This window comes from Ursus maritimus, unplaced genomic scaffold, assembly GCF_017311325.1.
Source record: "Ursus maritimus isolate PB19 unplaced genomic scaffold, ASM1731132v1 scaffold_2, whole genome shotgun sequence".
Classification (NCBI taxonomy): Eukaryota; Metazoa; Chordata; class Mammalia; order Carnivora; family Ursidae; genus Ursus; species Ursus maritimus.
The window spans coordinates 96,605,874-96,630,204 of record NW_024424452.1 but is presented as its reverse complement, the minus strand read 5'-3'; the positions used below and the strand labels follow the sequence as shown (position 1 = coordinate 96,630,204).

General features: G+C 40.8%; 1 protein-coding gene across 2 annotated transcripts; it reads left to right on the top strand.

The window, feature by feature from the left end:
• The first annotated feature begins 12,905 nt into the window (after nucleotides 1-12,905).
• Nucleotides 12,906-23,754, top strand: LOC103657664 (apolipoprotein R). 2 transcript variants are annotated; one of them, XM_040636396.1, is made up of 5 exons: nucleotides 12,908-13,084; nucleotides 16,966-17,151; nucleotides 21,542-21,715; nucleotides 22,634-22,809; nucleotides 23,347-23,754. In XM_040636396.1, exons 1-5 carry the CDS (start codon nucleotides 13,000-13,002, stop codon nucleotides 23,518-23,520), a joined length of 795 nt encoding a protein of 264 aa, XP_040492330.1. In that variant the 5' UTR covers nucleotides 12,908-12,999; the 3' UTR covers nucleotides 23,521-23,754. The 2 variants fall into 2 exon arrangements, with proteins under 2 accessions (XP_008683288.2, XP_040492330.1); XM_008685066.2 differs by lacking the exon at nucleotides 16,966-17,151 and having other exon boundaries at nucleotides 12,906-13,084.
• The last annotated feature ends 577 nt before the right edge of the window (nucleotides 23,755-24,331 follow it).

The window sequence follows — 24,331 nt, the reverse complement described above, 5'->3', positions numbered from 1 at the left end:
TTTTTTTTTTTTTTTTTTTTTTAAGATTTTTATTTATTTATGTGACAGAGTGAAAAAGGTGTCCCCTACTCCTCCGCCATCTTAACTCCTCCTCCTCCCCATTTTATATTTAAATTAAATGTTTAAAATTTTAATTTTTGTGTATAATTCTATAAATTATAAACTGAATTAGAAGTGCAGCTGTTTCTTTTTTTTTTTTTTTTTTTTTAAGATTTTTATTTATTTATGTGACAGAGAGACAGCCAGCGAGAGAGGGAACACAGCAGGGGAGTGGGAGAGGAAGAAGCAGGCTCCCAGCGGAGGAGCCTGATGTGGGACTCGATTCTGGAACGCCGGGATCACGCCCTGAGCCGAAGGCAGACGCTTAACGACTGCGACACCCAGGCACCCCAAGAAGTGCAGCTGTTTCTTGACCAATCGACTCTGCTTATCTTTAAAATTAATTTAAAATATATATACATTTAACAAAATAGGGTACTAACCAGGCCCACACAATTCCTTTTCCCTAGTCCCAGAGAACCACTGTTACCTCTTGTAGCATTTCTTTTTCCTGGTATTTATCACCATGTTTTTAGAGAATATATTTTTTTCTACTTTTTAAATAAATTATCCATTAATCTGTTGGTTACAACCAAAGTTTCAATCATCTGATTTTTCTCACTCTTTTTTCCAATATGGTTATTGCCCAATTTTAGTTAAATCATTAATATAATGTTTTCATGTAATTATCACTGCACTGGACCAAGCAGTGTTCTGTGAACATGTTTCTTTACTTTATAACCGTCTTTTATTCTACTCTGGTATTGATGGCGCTCTTTTTAGTGATGTTGTTTGCCTGCTTAGTTAACCCTGTTTCTATTTCCAATTCCTCCTAAATGCCCTGAGAGACTTTTCAGTCCACCAAAATTGTCCAAATGTTCAGAGACAATGGAGCCTTGTAGGCTCCCTTTTTTGTTCCCATGGACCGTTCTCCCAAACTTCATTCTCTCACTTGGTTTTAGTTTGGGTTCCACCAGATGCACAGCCTGAAATAAGAACTAAAGTTAAGTGGTTTGTTCGGGAGTTGCAGGAAACACCAGGAGATGAGTGGGGCTGTGAGGTACGGAAGGGAAGGTAACCAGTAAGGGGTATGTGATCAAGCCAGTTAGGATGACCAGAGCCTAATCCCAGGGAAACTGGTAAAGATGATGAACTCACACCTCACCCAGCGTAAGTAATCACCCTGAGATGAGGGAGTTGGGGTATTGATACACTAGTTTCCATCAGTTGTTAATTGAGATCTGCTTCTGGAAGGTATTGATTACCTCCCTTTTATCCTTATAGGTAAAAAGCAGAGTAGCTTTAAATGGTTCTGGAAGACTGTCTGGGCAAAGGGAGGTAGAGCAGGCAGTTGGAAGTTGTCCAGACTGTGCGGAAGTGCTACGGTCCTAGTGATATGGACAGGATGTCTGACAGTGTCTGCTTCACTGTGGGGTGCTCTCCCTTCTGCAGGCTCACTTTTGTTACTTTCTCTGGTTCTTGGATCCATGCCTTCCTCTCTCTAGGTTTGAAGTACATTCTTTAGGCACTACTCGAGAAATGAAACATAAGAAATAAAAATTTGAGTCCTGACATATTTGAAACTGTCTTTATTTTCACACTGGATTGAGAATTCAGCTGGGTATAGAAAATTGGGTAAAAATAATTTTCCCTCCCATTTTAAAAGCATTTCTCCATTGTATTATTAATTCCAGTACCACTACTGAGAAGTCAGAGGACATCCGAACTTCTGATTTGCCCCCTTCTCTGGAAACTTTTAGGATGCACTTGTTACCCATGATGTTTTAAAATATGTCAGTGCACTTTGCTATCTTCTATCTTTTCATTTACTTTGTCAGTTCTTGATGAGCCCTTTCCATCTATAAACTCATGTTCTTCTGAGAAATTTTCTTATGTAGTTTCGTTAGTAATGTTTCTTAAAGGAAATCAAATTAACCTGATACTCTATCTCCTTGTTGATCATGTACCTTTGTTATGCATTTTGTCTTCGTTCCTACTCCCAACCCTACATACATTTCTTGGAAAATTTCTTTGGCTTTATATTCCAACCCTTTTGTTGAATTTCTCAATTTCTTGAAAAACCATTTTATGACACTTTCTAAAAGATTTTTATTCTTTTCTTTTTTTAAAAAAAATGCATACAATTCTTTCTACCTAGATTCATTCTTGTCTCCAAGAGCTATTTGTAATAGAAAAGTGTTATTTTGTAGCTTTGTTAATGATCATTGATCAGTTGTTCTTTTTTTTTCAGATCAAAGCCCAAATTCTCTAATTTAAAGTTCTATATATATGAATAAATTTTGCTGACGGTGGCTTACTTGCAGTGTGATGGTACAGTGAGGCATTTAAATCGTGGTTGCAACAGCAGCTGTTATATAACCCCCTTTTTATTTTAAGGAAAGAATCACTTCTACCATTTTAAATATCAGCAGGACACGTAGCTCCTCAGCCAGAGCCTCCCTTGGAGCAACATCCTAATGGGTGTAACTTCCTAGTCACTTTCCTGCTTCCTCTCTGCCTCTTGTTTCCTCATGCTAAGGGTTGAAATGCTGACAGGGTGCTGGTGAGCCAACTTCCGCCATGTTGAGGAGGACAGCACCCCAAGGGATGTAGAAACAATAAGCAGGAAGGGACCTGGTCCCTGGTGAACCGTATTGGGCAGAACTGCTGACCGTCCTAAATGCTCTTATGCCTCTTCTTTCATGAAAGACAAATCAAGTTCTACCTGGTTTGAGTCACTAAGGTTTTGAGTGTCCTGTCTCTTGACAAGTGTGGGGTGGGAAACCTCCAGCTCCTAGTGTTTATCAGTGACCTCTCTGTTGCTGTCTAGTTTCTCTAGAGAAAGATCCTCTGGTCTTCTGCTCACTTATTTACAACTTGAATTTCTACTGTGTCAGCTGAGGAAATGATTCCTTCTACATTCTCTGTGAATTCTGATTTCTCCCTCCGCTCGTAACCTATTTCCACGACCACGTTACTTGTGCCCCATGAACATCGAGAGACCGATTCCTTCCTGAAATAATTACTCCCAACTCAAGAAGGTAGATCACTTGCATTTGTCTCCTTGTTTTAGGTGAAATTTTTACCTTCCATTATGACTGATTTGTCTTCCCTCAGAGGTTTGCCCACAGTGGTGCTGAATAATTCTACATGCGTAAAAATGGTATGAAGTTATGTGAAATGTTCATTTGGTGCTGAAGTTTAATTTAGCCTCAGAAAAGTCAGCTACAAAACCCCTGCTGCCACATATTCTCTGACTCCAGGAATATAAATTAAAATTAAGTGATTTATTTTTATCCTAGGTTTAATAACCACAGGGAGAAAGAAATTGGTAAGCCAGACGCTCTGCCACAAAAAAATCTTAACGAGAGACAGTATCGATCATCTTGCCATTTTACAATAACGGGAGCTAAAAAAGGGGCATAGTATTTTCTAAAATTCCTCTGAATCCAGGAGCTACTGTTCCTAGTCCTGTGACACTGATGAAGAAGCCATTTGCAAGATAGGATGAATTCTCTCTATTAAAAATCTTTTGAAAATTTAAGTACTCTGAATGGATTTATGTAATTTTGAAAGTTTTATTTCTAAAATGTAATTTTTCATTTGAAACTCTAGATGTTATGGAGCTCAATACATAGTAGAAGTTTGACTGTTGCAAGGTTTAAATTATATTTATTTTTAAGGTACATCAAAATGCCCATGTATCAATGGGTCCAATCGGGAGCTAGAAACCACACAACGATTTTTTGAAATAAAAAACTACTAAACTTTAATAACAGATTAACTATATATATATATTTATAGTTATATATATATTTATATGTGTATGTATATACATATATGTATATATACATATATGTATATACATACACATATAAATATATATATATATGTATATATACATATATACACATATAAACTCCTGTATTGGTATCCTAGGGCTGTGGGAGGGTACTTAAGGAAGATTAAACTTCCCAAGGCTCTACTTGCAACCCACTAGATGCCAGAGAAGTTCATGAGTAGCATGGAGCGGAGCTGGTCTGCGGAAATCAACCCTCCAGAATTCAGGTCCAGCGTGAATGAGCTGCTGCCGTCCACACATATGGACCTGCAGCTGGTAAAAGGACAGCAGGGCACTGGTTGTCTGTGACACGAACTGCAGATGATGGCCAGGGGCACAGGTGTGCTGAGCAGTGGGGAGCCCACTAGCCATCCTGCGAGGCAGAGCTGGGACATAGGCAGGTGGCAGCTGGTGACTGGGAGTACAGGCATGCAGATGGAGTGCTGGTATGGTAAGAGGCCTGAAATAGTGCCCCTGTCAGGAGAACCGCAGGAAGGGCATGGCCAGACCACGTAAGGGCTGCAAGTTTGCCATAGATCTGCGCATCATGGGCGTATGACTGGGGCAGAGTGCCACTGGATAACCTCGTCCTCACCAGGCTAACCTACTTGCCGCAGCAGGAAAAGGTAGGAGCGTTCTTTCTTCTTGCAGTGTCCCTCTAGCACCCTCTGTTGAGAAAGCTTAAGATCATGCTTACTGCAGTGTGGAGGTCCCTTAAAAAGTTAAAAATTGAGCTGCCCTATGATCCAGCAATTGCACTACTGGGTATTTACCCCAAAGATACAGACGTAGTGAAAAGAAGGGCCATATGCACCCCAATGTTCATAGCAGCATTGTCCACAATAGCTAAATCGTGGAAGGAGCCGAGATGCCCTTCAACAGATGACTGGATTAAGAAGATGTGGTCCATATATACAATGGAGTATTAGCCATCAAAAAGAATGATTTCTCAACATTTGCTGCAACATGGGCAGCACTGGACGAGATAATGCTAAGCGAAATAAGTCAAGCAGAGAAAGAATTATCATATGGTTTCTCTCATCTATGGAACATAAGAACTAGGAAGATTGGTAGGAGAAGAAAAGGCTAAAGAAAGGGGGGTTAATCAGAAGAGGGAATGAAGCATGAGAGACTATGGACTCTGAGAAACAAACTGAGGGCTTCAGAGGAGAGGGGGGTGGGGGAATGGGATAGGCTGGTGGTGGGTAGTAAGGAGGGCATGTATTGCATGGTGCACTGTGTGTTATACGCAACTAATGAATCATGGAACTTTACATCAAAAACCAGGGATGTACTGTATGGTGACTAACATAATATAATAAAAAATTATTATAAAAAATAATAAAAAAAAGAAATATCTTTGATCCAGTGGCCCCACTACTGGAAATCTCCCTGTGGAAATAAAAGAGTTCTATGATTAAAAAAAAAAATCATGCTTACTGTAAAGGAGAAATGCTTAAGGGCATTCCTCTGATTTCCAGGACGTCAGAGCTGTAATAAATGGTGAATTTGGAGCTAAAACGCCATGCATCGATAACCAGCACAGCATGATAACTTAAAGTTGCTAAACTAAAAATGCAAAGTCAAAACCACTCAAGGATTGCTCAGAGTTAGACCCATAGGAGAGAAAATGCCAGACAGTGGCAGGCAATGTATTAACATTAAGATTGAGATAGTAATTTTCTTTGAGTTTATTTTCAGTCAAAGAAAAAATGGAAAATATGATGATTCTATATTTGTTATTGGTTGAGAAAAGAAACATAATTCTGAAAAAAGACCTCATTTGCTTTTATTAAAATATATGATATGAAAGGCAGAAGCAGGTGCAGCGCTGGGTCCCGGGCGGATCGGACGAGATCAAAGCTGCAGGAGAACCTACAGTGAGGCTCGGAGAGGTGCAAGCATCTTGGAGTTGAGGGACAATGCTCGGTGAGAAGACAAGCTGCCTGCCGACGGAGGCTGTTGCAATATCACTGAATGAGCTTCCTGAACCTGAACAGGATGATGGAGGCCCCACAGAACCTGTTAAAGAACAAGAAACGAACTGGACAGACTTAGCCTTCTGATACCGCCATGGGCATGGTCCCCCAGGGGAAGCTAACACCTGGCTCCTTCTTCATGGACGGCTTTTAAAAAAATACATAGATACAACATGTTTCCTTTCAGTGTCCTAATTCAGAGCTCTAAGTGGTAAATCCACACTCAAAAATGTACACCCACTTAGTTTGTGGCAGCAAAGTGCAATGTGCAAATACTCACCAGAAGGAGAAACTGATGGAGATTTCTCTGGAATGCAGAATATTTGGCCCTTTGAACCTAAAGTTCTTTAATCACTAGCTTGTTTGAACATGACCGGTTCAACATTTTCCTTTAACTCTGATTGTGCTTTACTGTCAGGGTTTAACACTTCCCAACTACTTACGTGTGTCGTTTGACACAGATGAATGAAGATACAGAGGGAAGGGCCAAGAAAGAGGAAGCCAGACATAAGGAGATTGTTACCTTCTCAGGTGCCCCCGTTCTGAGAAGCCCTCTGAGTGGCTGTGTATGGTGCCTGCAGGTGTAATGGGTATATAGATAACCCATTCACTGATTACCGGGATTCCTAATTATCACATAAACAGGAAAGAACAGATGAATTTTTTCTGGCTTGTTTTCATTTTTGTTGTCATTGTCATCAATCAATAAACATGTGCTACGGATCCCTCACTGGGTTCATTGAACAGTGGAACAAAGGAGTTCTGATGAAAGAGAAAATCATGGTCTGTCTCTGTTCTAGAAACTTTACTGCTGAAGCATTGTGATGATTGTGTTCCAAGCTACAACTTGATGTTCCTTGTCATTTTGGTGTCCAAGCAATCATGGTCCTCCACCTGATTTACCATTTGCTTCTCCAATAAACAAGCTGTATCAGACAGACTTCAAAACTGGAACCGCCCTGCCAGCCATCCTGGCTATTGTAGAATCAGTTCAAGTTGATGACTTGTAATGCTAGAGACTTATCAGATTATAGAGGGTTTTTGTGTCAGGATCAACATTTATTTTTCTCACCTGTACTTTCATTGTATTTGGGGAAGTTCTCTTACGAACTTAATGAATCCTTCACTTAAAATGAAAATCTTTGATCAAAATAGTGTTCAAAATTATTATCAGCTATACTGTTTGCAAGAAGGCAGTTAGGAATTCACACTGAGATAATTTTCTAACAGTAAGGATATTGAATATAGTTCCCCTTTTCTTGTTGCCCTGTGACCAAGGGCATACATTTTTGAGAACATACATTGGTAAGAATACCTGGTCCACCCTTTATTGTCACCGTGATCTAATTGAGCAAACAAATCTAAGCACATTTTTTTTCTCTCTTCTTAAAATGTATCAGAAAAATGGGATAAATGTTCACATTTATTTTTCCTCAAAGTAAAATTCACAAAGTCAGGATCAGAAATAAACACTGAAAAAAAAATCTCTGGGTTTACCTAGAAGCAGTGGTTCAAACTATCCACCAGATTTTCCTTCCAATGCTATATTTTGTAAGTAATTTTAATGACTAGTCATCATTTTCATTTTCCTCCTAGAGAAATACAGAAATCCAGGAGACATAACCGATGGGAAATTGGAAGTGAAGGCAGATGTTCTTTCTGGTTCAACTATAGAATTTAGGTGTTCAGAGGGATAAGTATAAGGCAACCCAAAAGAATACTTTTATTTTCAATTTTTATGAGTAGATCGATGCATTCATGTGTTTCAAAAATAAAAATGTGTAAAAAGGTATACAAATGCCTGCAATTAACTTCCTTGTTCTGTTTTTTTGTACCTCAGAAAGAATGTAGGGCAGGAAATTAAAAATGTGTTTGTACTGTTATCTTTGCCTGGATGATTTTACTCCACATTCCAACATATCTAAAACCTACTACCTTTTATGTATAGAAGGGGGCACAAAAGTCATCAAATTCTTCAAGCAATCATACTCTGCACCTAGAAACCAGAGGGAGGTGGGGAAAGAACATTACAAAATTGCAAAAGCCCTTGGGTGTCCCCTTCCAGTTAGTTACTAACTTACCACTCTCGGCCTGTAAAGAATTCCACTATCCTCACTTTCAACAGCACAGATGGTTTTAAGTTATTTGACTTTATAGAAATGGAATCATACATTATGCATTCTTTCTTCCATGTCTTTTAATTTTTTTGCTAACCATTATATTTGTGCGATTCATCCATGTTGTGTACAGTCGACATTCATTCATTTTAATTTCTAAGTATTCCACCATTGTCTGAATCTACCACAATTCTCTTACCCACTCTACTGTTAAAGAACATTGTGTTATTTTCAATTTGTTTTTGGCCATGAACATTTTTGCACATGTTTTGCTGAGCACATCTTTTTTGTTGTTGTTGTTGAAGATTTTATTTTTGAGTAATCTCTACACCCAACGTGGGGCTTGAACTCACAACCCTGAGATCAGGAGTTGCATGCTCTACAGACTGAGCCAGCCAGGTTCCCTTGAGCGCATCTCTTTTTGATGAACCAAAACCTAACAGAATTGTTGGCTCATAAGAGAAAACTGTTCAGCAGTTTTCCACAGTGGTTGTGCTGGATGATATCCTCCCACCCTATCCAAGCAGAACATGCAAGTTCTTTACAATACTTGCTATTATTTATTTACCTGAGAAATTCTGTTGAGTATGCAGTGGTATCACATCATGCTTTTAATTTGCACTTCCCTCATGATTAGTGAGGTTAAATAACTTGTCGTATATTTGTTGACTATGTGGATATTTTTTAATGTGAAGTGCTGGTTTAAGTCTTTTGTCTATTTTCCTATTGGATGGTCTAGCTAGTTCTAATTATTTGTAAGAGTTTTTAACATAATCTGGAAAAAACGTTCTTTGTGAGTTATGTATTGCAAAACGCTTTTTCTTGCTCAGTAGCTTGGTTTTTGTTTTGTTTTGTTTTATTTATTTGTTTGTTTTTTTTGCTTTCATAAGATGTCTTTGGTAAACATAAATTCCTAATTTTAAGGGAGTACAATTTAGCAAGTTTTTTCATTTTGGTTCTTGGTTTGGGTATTTTAAAAAAATCTCTGTCATTTTGATTAGTGGTTTTTAAATTTGCTTTGTGTTTTTGTTGTTGTTGTTGTTGTTGTTGTGTCATGTTTTGTTTTGAGGGTTTTTTGGTTTGTTTGTGTCCTGTTTAAGAAATCTAGCCTGGGGCCTTGGTTCCTCTCTTTACCCCTTGCCTGGTGGCCTCGGCCTCTCTCTCTATTGCTTTGGAGCTCATGTGGCCAAGCCCACCGAGTGGGGTCCCCACATGGTCAGGCACAGGGCTCATCCTAGGCAATGTGTGGGCTTGTCCCTGAGGCTGGCCTTGCTCAGGTGGGTGTCCAAAGCCGAATGCTCAGCCCCTTGGGTCTCACTGTATCCTTAGCTTCTCAACCTAGCCAGCTGGATTGATTCCAGCCAAATCATTTTCTAGAATTTAGTTGTTCTGACCCCAGTTGTCAACATTCTTTGAGGGTCTGCTATATGCCAGGTGCTGAGGTTACCGCAGGGAATAGACACAAACTCGAAAAAAGTTGGTAGTCCAGGGCAGGAGCCCTGCCTAAATATTAATCCTATAGATAAAATACTCAAATAATGACTCTATTGTAAAGAAAGGAAGAGTCCCGTGTTAAGGATAGAGTGGAATGGCCTGGAAGGAAGGCCACTGGAATCATCAGTGTCCCCAATACCGAAAACATTTTATTTTCCAGAGATTATCCTTACCACGTAAAATGCGGTTTCATAGTACAGAGATTCTCCTCCCTCATGTCTACTTGTATTTGAAAATGTTCTATCAGATTATGACTTTAGAAGCTTATCAAAACATGGTAATAAGTGGAAACTATGCCACTGACTTCCGTGAGACCCAGCTTTTCATTATTTCAGTCCTGGTGAGGTAGCAGAACCCGAAGCAAACCAAGTGTTGGATCAGCCAGCCCCAACACTTAGCACTTGCAAAGCCCCCAAAATGGAAAGCAAGAGAGAATGACCTTATACAGATGGCAAGAGATGGACAACTAGGTGGGCAGGGATCAGAACAAAGTTTAGTAGAAATGCTTGAAAAACAATAGTTAAATTCAACAGAAGAAAAGAGACTCTGATGAGGATGACGATTATGGAATTTACAGTGTTTAGAGACCAGAACTTCATGGAACAATTTTAGAACGGATAATACTTGGCAGAAGTTAAGATCCGAGTAAACATTTGCTTTGCTTATTACCTATATAGCTTTTAAAGATTAAACCTGTTGCGCCAGAAATATATAAATAAATAAAGGGGAAAAAAGGAAAAAAAGAAATCTATGCCTACCCCAAGGTCACAAATATATCTGCCCATATTTTCTTTTAGGAGACTATGGTTTTACTTTCACAATTATATCCGTGACCACCCAAAATTGTGTCATGATGTGAAGTAGAGAAGCAAGATTCATTTTCTTCCACGCTGATAGCCACCTGACCCGGCGTTTTTATTGAAAGGAGCTTCCTTTCCCCCGTTGCTCTGTAGCATGTCAGTTTGTCATAAATCAATTGATCATGTCTGTTTGGGGCTTGTTACTTGACTCTCAGTTGTCAACCTTCGGTCTGTTTGGTTACCTCACGCAAATGCCATGATGTCTTATTTACTGGAGATTTATAATAGGTCTTGATATGTGGCCTTGTAGGTTCTTCGGTTTTGTTCCTTTCCTCTTATCTCCCCTCCATCTATCTCCTCCTTCATCTTGGAGATTGCTTTTACAACTTTTGATCCTTTACGTTCCATATGAATTGTAGAATCAGCTTATCGGTTTTCATAAAATGCTACTGATTTTTATGAGGATGCATTATATCTATCAGTCAGTTGGGGAAGGTTTGACATCTATACAACATGATGAAGAAAGGGATTTTGTCTCTTGATAGAGGAGCTGGTCTAGGATCTTTGTGGAAGATCACAGTGGGAGCAGAAGGTTCCTAGGCATACTCTCCTAAATAACGAGTTCAGGATCCTGCATAAGAAACCTTGGTAGGCCCATCTCATTAAATGGACATTAGTTTGGCATTGTTGGTTTGCAACACTTCTGGGAGCTTCCCTGCTGTAATTTGAAACCAAGCCCTCCACTTGGAGGGCAGGGAGAGACGGAAGAAAGAGGCAGGCCACTCCAGGTTGGTAGGTGGCAGGTGTAATAAGCAAAGGAAACTGACCTGTGAGGCTTGTCTTGGGCAGCAAGACAAACGGATCCCTGTACCTACCCACACATCTATAAAGAGGCCTAAGCTGGGCTCAGTCACATATACCGTGCAGGTGTTCTCAACACCACATCACTATCTCAAAGATATGTCCTTGAAGCAGGCTGAGGGAGTGAGAAAGAGAGAGTGGAACCCACATTCCAAGGACAAGGGAGGAGTGAGGAGCCTTCGAGTGCCCAGGTCCAGCTCACAGGTCAACTGGTGGTCTCATCTTTGATGACATTTCCCAAAAGGCTTAACAGAAAGAGCTTGAGATTTGAGGCAGATTTGGGCTCAGAATCTGACATGGCTGCTGATGAGAAATGTTTGGGGAGATATATTCAGTCTTTCTCAGTTAGTTTCCTCATCTGTAAAATGTAGCTATATTACCAATGTTATAGTTTTGTTCAAAGAAATTCAATGCAATGATTTATGTAAAAGTTTGGAACATAATTAATAAGCAGAAGCACTTTTTTTAGAAAGTAATCTTCTGTTAAACTATCTAAATTACCTCCTTTATCTGACATACTCAGATTTTATGTAGTTCCACTTGATAAAAGGAAGCAACCATGTGGTGCATTTATTTACTTTCCTTTCTCTCCAGGAAGGAAATTAAATTGTGTTGTCATCAATATTACAGAGGGATCCACTCACTTATTTCTGGGGAATGTTCCTCTTTATTTTTGAGAGCTAAGCACTTTGGCTGTTTGATGCTTCGTATTGCAGTTACTACAGTTCATCTGCGTGGTGTGAGTCATTTTCAGACATTTTCCAGTGCTCACCATCCTCTATGGTTGAATATCTATGTATCTTCAAGCAACACATATCCACGGCTGGTCCAAGAGGGAAAGCATGAAGTCCAGGTTGGTAACTTTCTCCACGCTCTTTGCAGAGACTAAAAGAAATAACCTGAGTGGAAGACTGGATAGTTATTAAGGGACCAGTTTAACCCAGATAGTTATTAATAAACGAAGACTTGAAATTAACAAAGATGTCTTCTACAATTTATAATTTAGTGCTTTTGTCAGAAATATAATGCTGGGCTGGAGGTCCTTCACTCTGGTCCAGTGCCATTGAGAAATTCTTGAATTTGCCATGAGCCCCTGTCCATTTATGGTGCTTGATCCTCTACCAATTGATTTTCCATGCACACTTTCTCTGTGCTGTACACACCACTCTGGGAAATTTCCCTTTACTCTCCAACTGGTATAATCTCAAAGTTGGTTGATTTGGCATCACTGATATTCAAGGGAACTTAAATATTGGGGAAATAATTGTCCAAGTCTTTGGACTATTTTTTTTTCTTTTTTGTCTTTTCACAATATAGGCTTGCGTGCTTTCTCTATTCTAGTGAGGCTGTAACATGTTTGGAAAGAAAATTTAACTACACATCTTTCTTATTCCTGCCTTCCTACTGGGAATTCACACTAATGAATGAAGACAGGATTTCACTGGAAGATGGCATAGAACATACCTCAGCATTGTGCCCTGATTCTGGAAAAAACTGCCACACATTTTCCTAGTTTTTCTCAAGTATTCAAAGAGAAATGGTGTCTGTATGTAGACAACAAGCTAACAAGTGCCCCCCACAACAGTGAGAAATTCTCGGGGTTACAATTGTAAATACAGAATCCCAGAGAGCTTTCGTGTCAACTTCGTATCATACTCCCAAGACTTGGAGCTTTATTGGAGAGCCTCATGTGATCCTGTCCAGTACCTGGTCTATGCAATTCTGCCCCTCCCCTTTTGTGACGCAAATCTATGGCTTAGTTCCTTGTTTAAGACATCGATTTACTACTGACTTAGAGCCTCACTTCAGCCTGATTCAGGGATCTGAGGACGTTGAATCCCAGTGCACTATCTCTGAGACTTTTCTCCATGTCCCCCAAGTTGCAGGGAGTTTTCCCCACTCTGCGCCTTCTTGGGGTCCTGTCTCTACTGCAGTGCCCATCTGTTTTGTGCGGTGAGTACAGAGGTGACAGGGATGAGGGGAGAGTTTAAATCATGGTATGGAAAAGAATTCCGGGTTAAGAATTACTTAAATATAACCAAATGGCAATAATTTAGTACAATTTTGAAGAAGTACATTGAGGTATGTATTAAGAAATATATTTCAGGGGCGCCTGGGTGGCACAGCGGTTAAGCGTCTGCCTTCAGCTCAGGGCGTGATCCTGGCATTGTGGGATCGAGCCCCACATCAGGCTCTTCCACTATGAGCCTGCTTCTTCCTCTCCCACTCCCCCTGCTTGTGTTCCCTCTCTCGCTGGCTGTCTCTATCTCTGTCGAATAAATAAATAAAATCTTTAAAAAAAAAAAAAAAGAAATATATTTCAATCATTTTAGTCCTCCCCATAGGGCTGTAATGACTCAGAAAGCAAAATATTACAAATCCATGAGAAGCTGATCTAGTCACAAAAAATCTTTTTTGTTTTTAAATTCATGTATTATATTTAAATGGCTGCTCCTCGGGTTTCAAAGAATTAATTCTTCCGTAGGGTTCATGATTTTTCTATGGCATTAATAACTGAGTAGAAATTTTTTGCCGTCTGGAAAGTAAAATTTTATATCATTACAAATAATGAGTGACTTTATGAGAGTAAGATTGCAAAACACTGTATAAACTGAAAACATTAAATCTAAGGTATTATATTGCATGTCAGGGAATAATTGTCCCTAACCAATGAGCACTGAAAGGATTTGCAAGGACCTGCAGGCCCCACTAAGTTAGTGCTGATTGTAAATGTAGACATGAGTAATTCTTTCTGTTTATAAGTGGAAATATGCCAACAAACATTTCTTATTCATCTGTTGATGTGATTTCTTCCTTAAAAGCAAGAATTTCTAAGACTCTTTTAAAAATATTTGCCTATCTATCCCTTAAACCATCTGTCAGAGCATTTAGCATAGAGCATTTTGCACAGAATGGCAAAATCACCCAACAGAGAAGAAGAGATTTTTTTCCCCAAGAGCTGTGTCTTTTTCAATGGAGACTATGTATCCTATTCATGTGATGTTGGCTATTTTCCCAAATTCCGATGAAACAAGGGTTACACAGCAAGCAAAGAGAATGTGGAGGTCCAAGGTGCCATCTTGTTATCCTTCATCAAGATTAATTTCTGGGTTCCCAGAATGATCCCATGCTCCTCAGGCTTCATGAATGTTCTTAATATCACAGAGTGATTTCAGAGTTGTTTTCGTATTTTTAAAAAGATTTTATTTAATTATTCGAAAGAGAGAGAAAGCAGGAGAGGGGGAGGGTCAGAGAGGGAAGCAGACTCCCTTCTGAGCAGGGAGCCCAATGCGGGACTCGATCCTGGGACTCCAGGATCATAACTCAAGCTGAAGACAGTCACTTAACCAACTGAGCCAACCAGCCCCCCAGAGTTGTTTTTCTAAGCGGGGTACTAAAAAGTTTTACCTGGAAGTTTTCTACATTATAATGATAGATATTTGAAGGAAACTTTTAAAGTTAGGCCAAAAAAAAAAAAAATCAAATATCCTGGGTGATTCTCCTCCATTGGGAATCAAACGGCTAACTCTGTTATTCTTCCAGAGCTCAACCACACCCCAGGACTCTCATTGTCTTCCCTGAGCCCCATTACCTCCTCTTCCTTTATGAATCAGGGAAGGTAGATTATGTCCAACAAGTCACAGAGACTTGTCACAATTCCTTCAGGTTGTTCTGTATTTATCCCCTTTTCTTCTATTCCTTCAAAAGCCCGCCTTACTTCTGGTCCATGTTCAGGATAAGATATACTCAATCTGTCTCAATTGGGTCCCTGACTTTACCTCTTGTTCATCCTTCAGTAACAACTCGTTGCTGCCTCTAAACCTTTGCTCACATCATCACTCTGAGACAAAACGCCTGCCTGTATCTCATCCATCAAAGTAACTTTTATCCAAACCTTAAGATATACTTCCAGTCTCCCCTAGAAAATGTTACCTTATTTTTTCTCTCTTGGTTTTCTCTTTTTTCTTTTTTAGACCTATCTTGTTGGCATTTCTTGTCACTGACACATTAGTATAAACTGACTGATGTTGTGTTTTTGCTATGCATGTGGTTATGACTTATTTTCCTTACGGTATTGCAAGAATGTGCCTCGATGTCTGCTGAACAGTCTTACAGGGATCGATTCGTATAAATATGTGTGGAGCTAATTCATAAAAAAGCATTTGTTGATGATTTGAGGCTTAGAAAATTCCTTTTATGAACCCTAGACTTGTACACAGGGAATATTTATCTTGGACCTACATGGTCAAAAGGAAAGACAGAGAGATATTGAGACATGTTCCTTGCTCTCAAAAGGGAAAAAATGTGAATATGGATAGTATCAATTAATTGTTAAATAATTACTAGAGAGTATAGACTGAACCCATACAGAACATGGATTTTGAACAAGCCAGATTTCAGTTCTATCTTTACCACTAAGTAACTGCCTCACCTGAAACAAGAGACTTACCCTCTCCAAGGATCTGTTTTCTGCTATAAAAAATGGGAAAGATAGGGGTGCCTAGGTGGCTCAGTGGTTAGGCGTCTGCCTTCAGCTCCAGGCATGGTCCTGGAGTCCTGGGATCGAGCCCCACACCAGGCTCCTCCACCAGGAGCCTGCTTCTTCCTCTCCTAGTCCCCCTGCTTGTGTTCCCTCTCTCGCTGGCTGTCTCTCTCTGTCAAATAAATAAATAAATAAATAAATAAATAAATAAAATCTTATCAAATAAATAAATAAAATATTTTTTTTAAAAATGGGAAAGATAATAGTGTGTATCCCCTGGGGATGTTGTGATGATTGGAAGAGATAATAAATGAAATGTCCAGATTATGTGTACACAGTGTCTACAGTGCATATTCTGTCTACACTCAAAGTGTGGTGTACGTGTTGGCATAGTACACAGATAATGTGTACAGAGTGTCTAGATTATAGTAAAATCTCAGTAAGTAATTGGATTAGATATATAATCTCTTCCTGATAACTGCTATAAGAGCTCAGAGGTATAAATGATGACTATTTGCTGTGCCAGTAGGAGAAGCCTTGGCAAGCAAATGGAACTGAACAGCGAATAGAGAAAAAGAGTGGTATTCTAGGTAGGAGAGAGGCTATGGAGGTGCCTGGGTGACTCAGTTAAGTATCTGCCTTCAGATCAGTTCCTCCCAGGGTCCTGGGATCAAGCCCCACATCAGGCTCCCTGCTTAGTGGGGAGCCTGCATCTCCCTCTCTCTCTGCTGCTCCCCCTGCTTGTAGTTTCTCTCTCTGTGTCAAATAAATAAATAACATCTTTAAAAAAAGAGAAAGGAGAGAAGATATGAGCACAGATACAGATGTGGGAATGGCAGTGGCATATTTGCCTAGATGGATTAATTAGTGTATACAAGAGGGTTCATATAAAAAAGTAATGGCAGTTAAGGTTAAAGGGTCCATGGGAAAGGCCAGGAGAGGGTCTCCTAGATACACATGGTTAGCAAATGTTTTTAAACTTTTGTTTCTAGAAAATATACAATTCTAAATTATCATTATTTCATTCCAGCCCCAGTGAAACCATAAGGAGACAGACGTTTTGTCATTGCTTTGGAATACTTCTGAAAATTCATTTTCATACAGGTTTCATCCAGTGTCTCATTTTGGAAGCTCCTAATGAAATTCTTTAGTTGAAGGGAAATGACTAGGTTGGGGTACGTTAGCAATCAGGGAGAGGGAGAGCAGACCCAAAATGTCTCAGGTACCCTTTTCTGTTTCCCCAATCTCTCTTCAGTGGTGAAATCTTTGAAAAGCAGAAATGAGTTTAGTATCCATAGGAGGCTCATTGCAGTGATTTTATTAACCATTAGCCTCATTTTTTATTTTTTAGAGCTGTGCTGCCCAATACCAGAGCTGGAGAATGGCGAAATCATTTCAAAAAGCACTAGCTCTGTGAATAGCTGTGCTTATTTCTACAGAGACACGGTTCATTATATGTGTTATAAGAAATATCAGTTTGAAGCTAGATGCCGCGAAGATGGCACTTGGTATCCCAAAACACCAACATGTGATGAGCGTAAGAGCTTATGGAATTTTATGTTATTTTTTTTCTTTTCTTTTTTTAAATTTATATTCAGGTTAGTTAACATATTGTGTATTATTAGTTCTGGGGTAGAATTTCATGATTCATCAGTTGCATATAACACCCAGTGCTCATAATATCAAGTGCCCCTCCTTAGAGCCCATCACCCAATTACCCGACCCCCCACAAACCTCCCCTCCAGCAACCCTCGGTTTGTTCGATGTTTCTTCATATCAAGGTGCTGGAGATTATTAAGGGAAGGTTTCAAGTCAGGAAGAATTTGTATACCCTGCATGACTTTTGGAGTGGATAAATTTGTTAAAAAGCATTACCCACCCCCTACTCCAACTTTCTTTTCCCTCCTCATTGTTTATTCCCATTCTCTTGACCTTCCTGCTTTGTTTTACTTTTCTGAATCAGTAAAAATAGGCCACGTCTAATACATCAGCTGAACCTTCCAATTATTGCCTTCTGTTTCTTGGTATTTATTGTCTTGGCTTTTCTTCTTTCTGTCCATATGCCTTAATCTGCAGTTCAAGACCCACCCAAATCTGTTTGAACCCATCTTTTGAAACTTGCTTCCTTTCTTCCTCAAGGTTCCTTCCCTTCCTTCCTTCTGCTGTCTCTAAGTTCTCCTCCAGACTCTCCCTCAGTGGGAAATGCCTACCTCTCCCTCACCAAGAGCACTTAAGTGCTAAGCACAATCCTACCTCTCCCATTGTTTTTCCATGGCCCCATCTACTGATATCAAGAACAATTACCCCTGCCGGATAGTGATGCTTCTTCTTGCCTTGTGTGTAAGAAGGAGCCCAAAGGAGCCCTAAAGCAGTTCAGAGTGCTGGGTTCCAGAAGATACTGTAAAGTAATATTGTGAAGTCTCATCACTGTACAATATTGCGTCTCAACTGGCACTTCAACTGTGCCTTTATCAGGCCATTCCCATATCCAAACAGGTCTATGGGTTCTGGGTGATGAAGTCTTTAATGGGAGTAGTACATTCCATGGCCATGGTCTCAGTAGCACACCCCTTTTGCTGTGAGCGGGTTTTCTAGTGGCACATACTGTACTTCTATGCCAATTATTGAAACACTCTATAACCTTCAGATAACAGTGCTGACCGAAGTCCCACAGGCAGGAAAGGCAAACCCATACGTGGAGTACTTGTGTATTTCTGTCAAAATACATATTTGTCCATTCCAGACAGAAGGGATGCAATATGGTCAACTTGCTATCAAGTGGCTTTGTGGTTATCTCAAGGGCTGGGGTCATATTAGGGACTTAGCCTTGTGGCTGGCAGTTTGGAGATCCAGTGACAGCCTTGGTAAGTGGGAGTCCATGTTGTCGTGCCCATGCTTGTTCTTCCTCCACACCACCACTCTGCTCCTCTTCCTCTTGGGACGGCACTGGTGAGGCCAATGACGGAAGATGGCTGGCTTCAGCTGGCTGACACATTGTTTCCTGTTTGATGTTTTAATGCCTACTCTGCTGGGGATGCTCTGTGGGTGTTAACATGCAAACTCAAAACCTTGCACTCCCTGTCGTTCCCGTATGTCCAGTCACCTGCTTCTACCTACCCCAGATCTCCTTGGGCCTAATCATCTTCCAATCTTTGTCCTTAAGGGCGCTGACAAACAACCCATTCATTCTGGGCCTTTCCAGGCTACTTTAATCTATCCTTAGCTCATTTCTTTGTCCAACAAAGTGAATGAGCAGAGCCCCTAATTTTTTCGTACTACTCTCTTTCCCTGATCAAGTTGTCATGAAGCTTCCGTCCATTTTAGCTTACACACGCATACCCAAAATACACATCTGTGAATGAGGCTTGGCGTCCCTCTGTCCTGTCAGTTGGTTGTAATGGATACTCCACATGGCCATAAGCATGAGCTAAAGAGGCACTTGTGCAGCAGTGGATGGGCACCAGTAGGTTCTAGGCTCCCTATTTGTGCAGGCTGCTTGTGCCGTCTGGTCCTGCTCATGCTCAATCCCAGATGACAACATCCATTTTATAACGAATTGTTTGTTGCCTGCCTGGCCTTATACCTTGGTTCTGATTGACCAAGATCATGATTTTGGCACATGCTCACTTCATGACCTAGTATCAGGCACAATTTCTATCAGGACCAAAATCATGTCAAGAGTTATGTCTCAAACAGCACATAATTCTCTGCAGCAGTGCATGGCCTTGCTTCAGGATCTCAAGGGTATACCCTGTGATAGTCCCATTGATATTTGCATGCTTTCTGACTATAGCCACCTTCGATAAACTAGGCTTTGCTGGGTCATAAGTTTCAAGCCACAGGACAATTTCACTGCAACTGGACTTGCTGTCGAGCCTTTTCCCAACATGGGCCCCACTAAACCCAACTATCTGTTACGTCATCTAGCATATGGACTGGAATAGTTTTCCCAAGTATGGAATGTACTGCCTCTAGAGTCTAAAACGTTCTACTTGGTGTTATGCAACCTTTTTTGTGGTGTGGTGCGCATATCCCATTAGTTTAGATGGGATCGCCTAACAAGCCCTGAACCCTGGACCTCTAAAGATTATATTGATATGGCAAACCCTTGAATCTTTACCTTGTATAATCTGGAGCATCAGCGTGGAAGTTGGAAAAACCCAGTCTTCCCCTTCACTTCCTGTGATTCTCTTGTGTGTCTCTTTTACGACTCACACAGAACACTCACAACAAGTCATGTGACCAAATGTCTGAGTTTTGTTTTGTTTTGTTTTGTTTTTTCTTTTCAACAAAGAATTCTGCACAACACCAGCTGGGAATCCTATAATTTAACACAATTCCAGCACTATCTAACCGCAGAGAGTAGCAGATCCCACAGGATAAAGGCTCAGTCTCCTGAAACTGCCTCCCACATTAGATGCCAATTGTGGGTAGTAGGTCCCTGGGCTACTACCAAAGTCTGTTCCACTTGGCTGCAGATTGGAGGTTCCCACGATCCCCTTCTCCAGTTCCATTAATTTGCTAGAGTGGCTCACAGAACTCAGGGGAACACTAACTTATAATTACCAGTTTATTAAAGGATATGATGAGGGACACAAATGAAGAGATACATAAGGTGAAGTCTGGGAGGGTCCCAAGCACAGGAGCCTCTGTCCCTGTGGAGTTGGGGTGCATCACCCTCTAGTACATGGATGTGTTTGTCCACCTGGCAGCTCTCTGAACAATATACTCCTGAGATTTTATGAAGGTTTGCTCACTATAGGCATGCTCAGTTATTAACACTGTTTCCAACTTGTCTCCTCTCTTTGGAGAGGAGAGCAGGCCTGAAAATTTCTAAGCTTCTAAGCTGTGCATCGTGGCTTGGTCTTTCTGGTGGCCAGCTCTAATCCAGGAGCCACTGATATTGCCTCAATAGAACAAAAGATGTTCTTAGTGTTCTAGGCACTTAGGAATTTACAAGGGTATAGAAGGTCTGCACCAGAAACCCAGATGGATTATCTATCTATCTATCTATCTATCTATCTATCTATCTATCTATCATCTATCTATCATCTATCCCTATTGTCTCAACATGCTAGTTTCTTCTTGCTCATTCAGTAGAATTAGCATGATGCCATTAGTATACTGGGTCAATGTGGATATCCACATAATCATAGTATCATCAGACTCTATTATGACAGGGGCAAGTGAGTTATCATACCCCAGGGCTAAAACGACAAATGTGTGATTTGATCCTTCTGTGTGTATGCAAACTGTTTCTGACCCTCTTTTCTGATAAGGATGAAAAGAAGACATGTGTTAAACCAGTGGCCCCCACTTACCCAAAGATACAAACATCTATTCTAGCAAAGATAACACATCTGAAATGACAACAAAAATGTTGCTGAGTTTTCAAGAGTCGACTGGAATTACCCATAATCCTAACTTTTCTTGTAGACAGACTGAGGGTGTAAATGACAATAGAATGGGGAGGGAGGTTTAGTCCTTTAAGAGTGGCACCAATTTCCCCATTTCCCCTGCCACCTTGGTATATGATATATTTTTTAAAATGCTGTCTTTTCTTCAAGGGGATGGGGATGGGCAGGATCCGTGGCTTCTACTTGACTTCTTGAATGTGACAGGTCTCACCCCATAGGCCGAGAAGTCAACTTGGGGATTGAACAAAGTATTAATTTTATCCATTCCTATTATACTTCGGAAGATATTAGAGATGACCACCAAGTGGTCTAATGATGGGGCCATGATGGTTCCTCAGCCTGCGGCTTACAGGAGGGCAGCCCAGGTCTTGGGTTTGGCTAAGGGATCCTATGGGCAGAGAAGATGACAGGACAGAATGGAGCCTCCTACAAAACACACGGATTCTGGGATGAGTTGTTTTTTACATTCTACAAGCTCATGCTCTCTCACTTTTATCTCGCACCATCAAGATTGCGATTTTCCTCCTGAGGTTGCCCATGGACGTCATGAAGAAGTCATAGGGTTCCGTGTATTCATACAAAATGAAGTGATATATAAATGCGATGAAGGATACACTCTGGTCGGAGTGGCCAAACTCTCTTGCAGTTCCTCACACTGGACCCCTGCAGCACCTCAGTGTAAAGGTAACTCCAGCTCCCTTTGCAGCCGGGTGGCTGGAACTGTCACAAAAGCACGGAAGCATTTGATTCAATTTGATTTCTTTGAAATCATGATTCTGTTCAGGATGCAAACAGTACAAAAGGAATACATGAACATCAACCTCCCTTCCTCTTTCTCCCAGTCATAAAATTCAGCCCCTATACCCACTTTCCTGTATAGTTCCAGAAAAATTCTGCAGGTGGCCCATTTCATCTATGGCCTGTAGCAAAATTTTCATGCAATCTTGCTCTAGCATGAATGTGAGCGCTCATGGGCTAATTCCAAACATCACTAAGTGGCAAATACTTCCCTCACAGCCTAGCGCAAGGCACCACCTACCCATGCTGCAGGCTGTGTGTGGGGACAGCACAAGTCAAGTTTAGGTCTGACTTTTATAGGCAAACAGGTTAATAGCATTTTACCATCCGCAAGTCTGGGGATTATTTGCCACCACGGTCTCCATTATACACAGGAGCCAATTGGTAGGAGGGAACATTTCATTCCCAGTGTCTTGATGGGATCAAGAGATGAGGGATACTTGCTTTAATAGCTGAGAACCTGGGGTCACATGGCTTTTTTATATCCTATCATGTTCTTCAGAAGTATGAAGACCTCGGACAAGTTTCTTAACCTGTCTGTATCTCAACTGTCTACTAGAAAAATGGGAGTGATAAGAGTCTTTACCTCACAGAGCCAAATCACATAAAATGCTTAGCCTGAATCAGAGCTATAACTGTGGTCAATGGTCAACCAAAATGTTAACAAATATTATTGTTACCAACACAAAAGAAAAGATAGAACACTTGGTAGCACCCATAATAGTAAATTCTTATCATCCTAGCCTGTTGTCATGTATTTTTCCTTAGATTTACATATTGCTTAAAACTGTGTTTCCATTGTAGCTCTGTGTCCAAAACCAGAAATAGCCCATGCAAAGCTGTCTGTGAATAAGGATCAATATCTTCAGGCTGCAAATGTCACCATCCAGTGTGACTCTGGCTATGAATTGGATGGTCCTCAAAGTATCACCTGCTTAGAGGACAGAACCTGGTACCCCGGGATGCCCAAGTGCAAGTGGGTAAGTGGCACGATTCAAGATAAGCTCCTGTGCTAGCCACCCTAAAAATGGGGCCTCAAGCCCAAGCACTGTCCCAGCCTGCAGTGGTGAGATCTGACTTGTCAGGAGTCATTTTGGAGTCCTTCAAAGGGATTCTCTTCTTTCTTGAAGCACTGTGGCCAGGTAGGACAAGCTTTCCTTTCTCACTGGAGAACAAGAAAAAACCATGCCGTTTAGGGAGAAGAGGGTCTCAGATACCTGGTCTTTTTCTAGACTATATAATACATTGTGTTCCGTTTCTGGATGGTCTCAGAAACAGCCTCTGTCCTCACAGAGGCCCCCTAAGAAGCTGTCTCAGAACAGGTCCTTATCTCTCTGGGAAGGACTGTGGTGGGACCCAAGGTATTTTCTGGTTTTCTTGCTCACCAGCAGTCCTATGTTTGGTCTTGGCTCTGAGCCTGAAATCCTGTCATTGTCAAGAGATCCTCCCTCAACCCTGCTCTTTCTTGATTTGGAGAGAAGCCACTCAACCACACCCAGCATCTACATCTCTTTCAGGTGGTCCCTGAAAGCTGTGAATATGTCGGCAAAGGCAGAAAGATTATGCAGTGTCTCCCCAACCCAGCGGATGTGAAAACAGCCCTGGAGCTGTATAAATATTCTTTGGAGATTGAACTACTGGAACGACAGATAGAAAAGGCGAAGAAATATACTGCAGAGTCACCACAATAATTTCCCCCCAAAGAGGGAGAAACATGTGCTGCCTTCAATACAATACAGATCACTTCAGCTTACCAACTCTACTGTCCCCTTCACACCATCATTCATGGGAATAAATGTCTAGAAAGGATAATTTGTTCACAATTAGGGTTTTGTGACTGTAGATTTATTGTCTTGTAGCTGATGGTTTTCCTTTTCTGGACCCAAAGCACACATTTTTTCAAGTAAAAATGTATGTATCAAAAACGATTTTGTCTTTGTGGTCATTAGGACTCTGTCCTTCATGAGATCCTTAACACACCCATTAAAGTTAATTCATTTCCTTTACTTTGAGGGCCTTGGACATGGACGTCACTCACAGCAAAGCATTTCCCCGGGTTGCCTCACTGCACACTTCCACATGTGCAAATCCCTCAGGTCTGCAGTATTTAGATTAAATGTCAACACACCCCAAAATCCTTTCTCCCCATTTGAAGGGAGTCCTGCCCTTTACCAATCCCCACGCACTTGCCCTCTGCCTCACTAAGAGGTGCATTGTCAAGCCACCTGCCTCTGTCGGTGAACTGAGCCCATGGGGAAAGTATGAAGGGGTGTCAAACACATACGTGAGAGTTTTCTTACTTCAAGGGTAAGGGAGCTGGGATATTGATACAGTAACTTCTATGGATATTGAGGATATTAAAGTCTCCTACTGGGAAGTGTTAATTATTTTTGACCTCTTGTCATGTTGTCAGAATAACCTTCCATAGTTCTTGAAAAACCCTGGGCAAACAAAGCAGATACTGACGTTTCAAAGTTGTCCAGAATGTGCGAAAGCAGTGGA

Bases quoted from the DNA above. Each gene is read 5' to 3' on its own strand.
- LOC103657664 (XM_040636396.1), top strand. From the start codon at position 13,000: ATGTCCCCCAAGTTGCAGGGAGTTTTCCCCACTCTGCGCCTTCTTGGG. The intron at 21,716-22,633 runs GTAACTCCAGCT...TTTCCATTGTAG, and splicing joins TGCAGCACCTCAGTGTAAAG to CTCTGTGTCCAAAACCAGAA. The intron at 22,810-23,346 runs GTAAGTGGCACG...CATCTCTTTCAG, and splicing joins GGATGCCCAAGTGCAAGTGG to GTGGTCCCTGAAAGCTGTGA.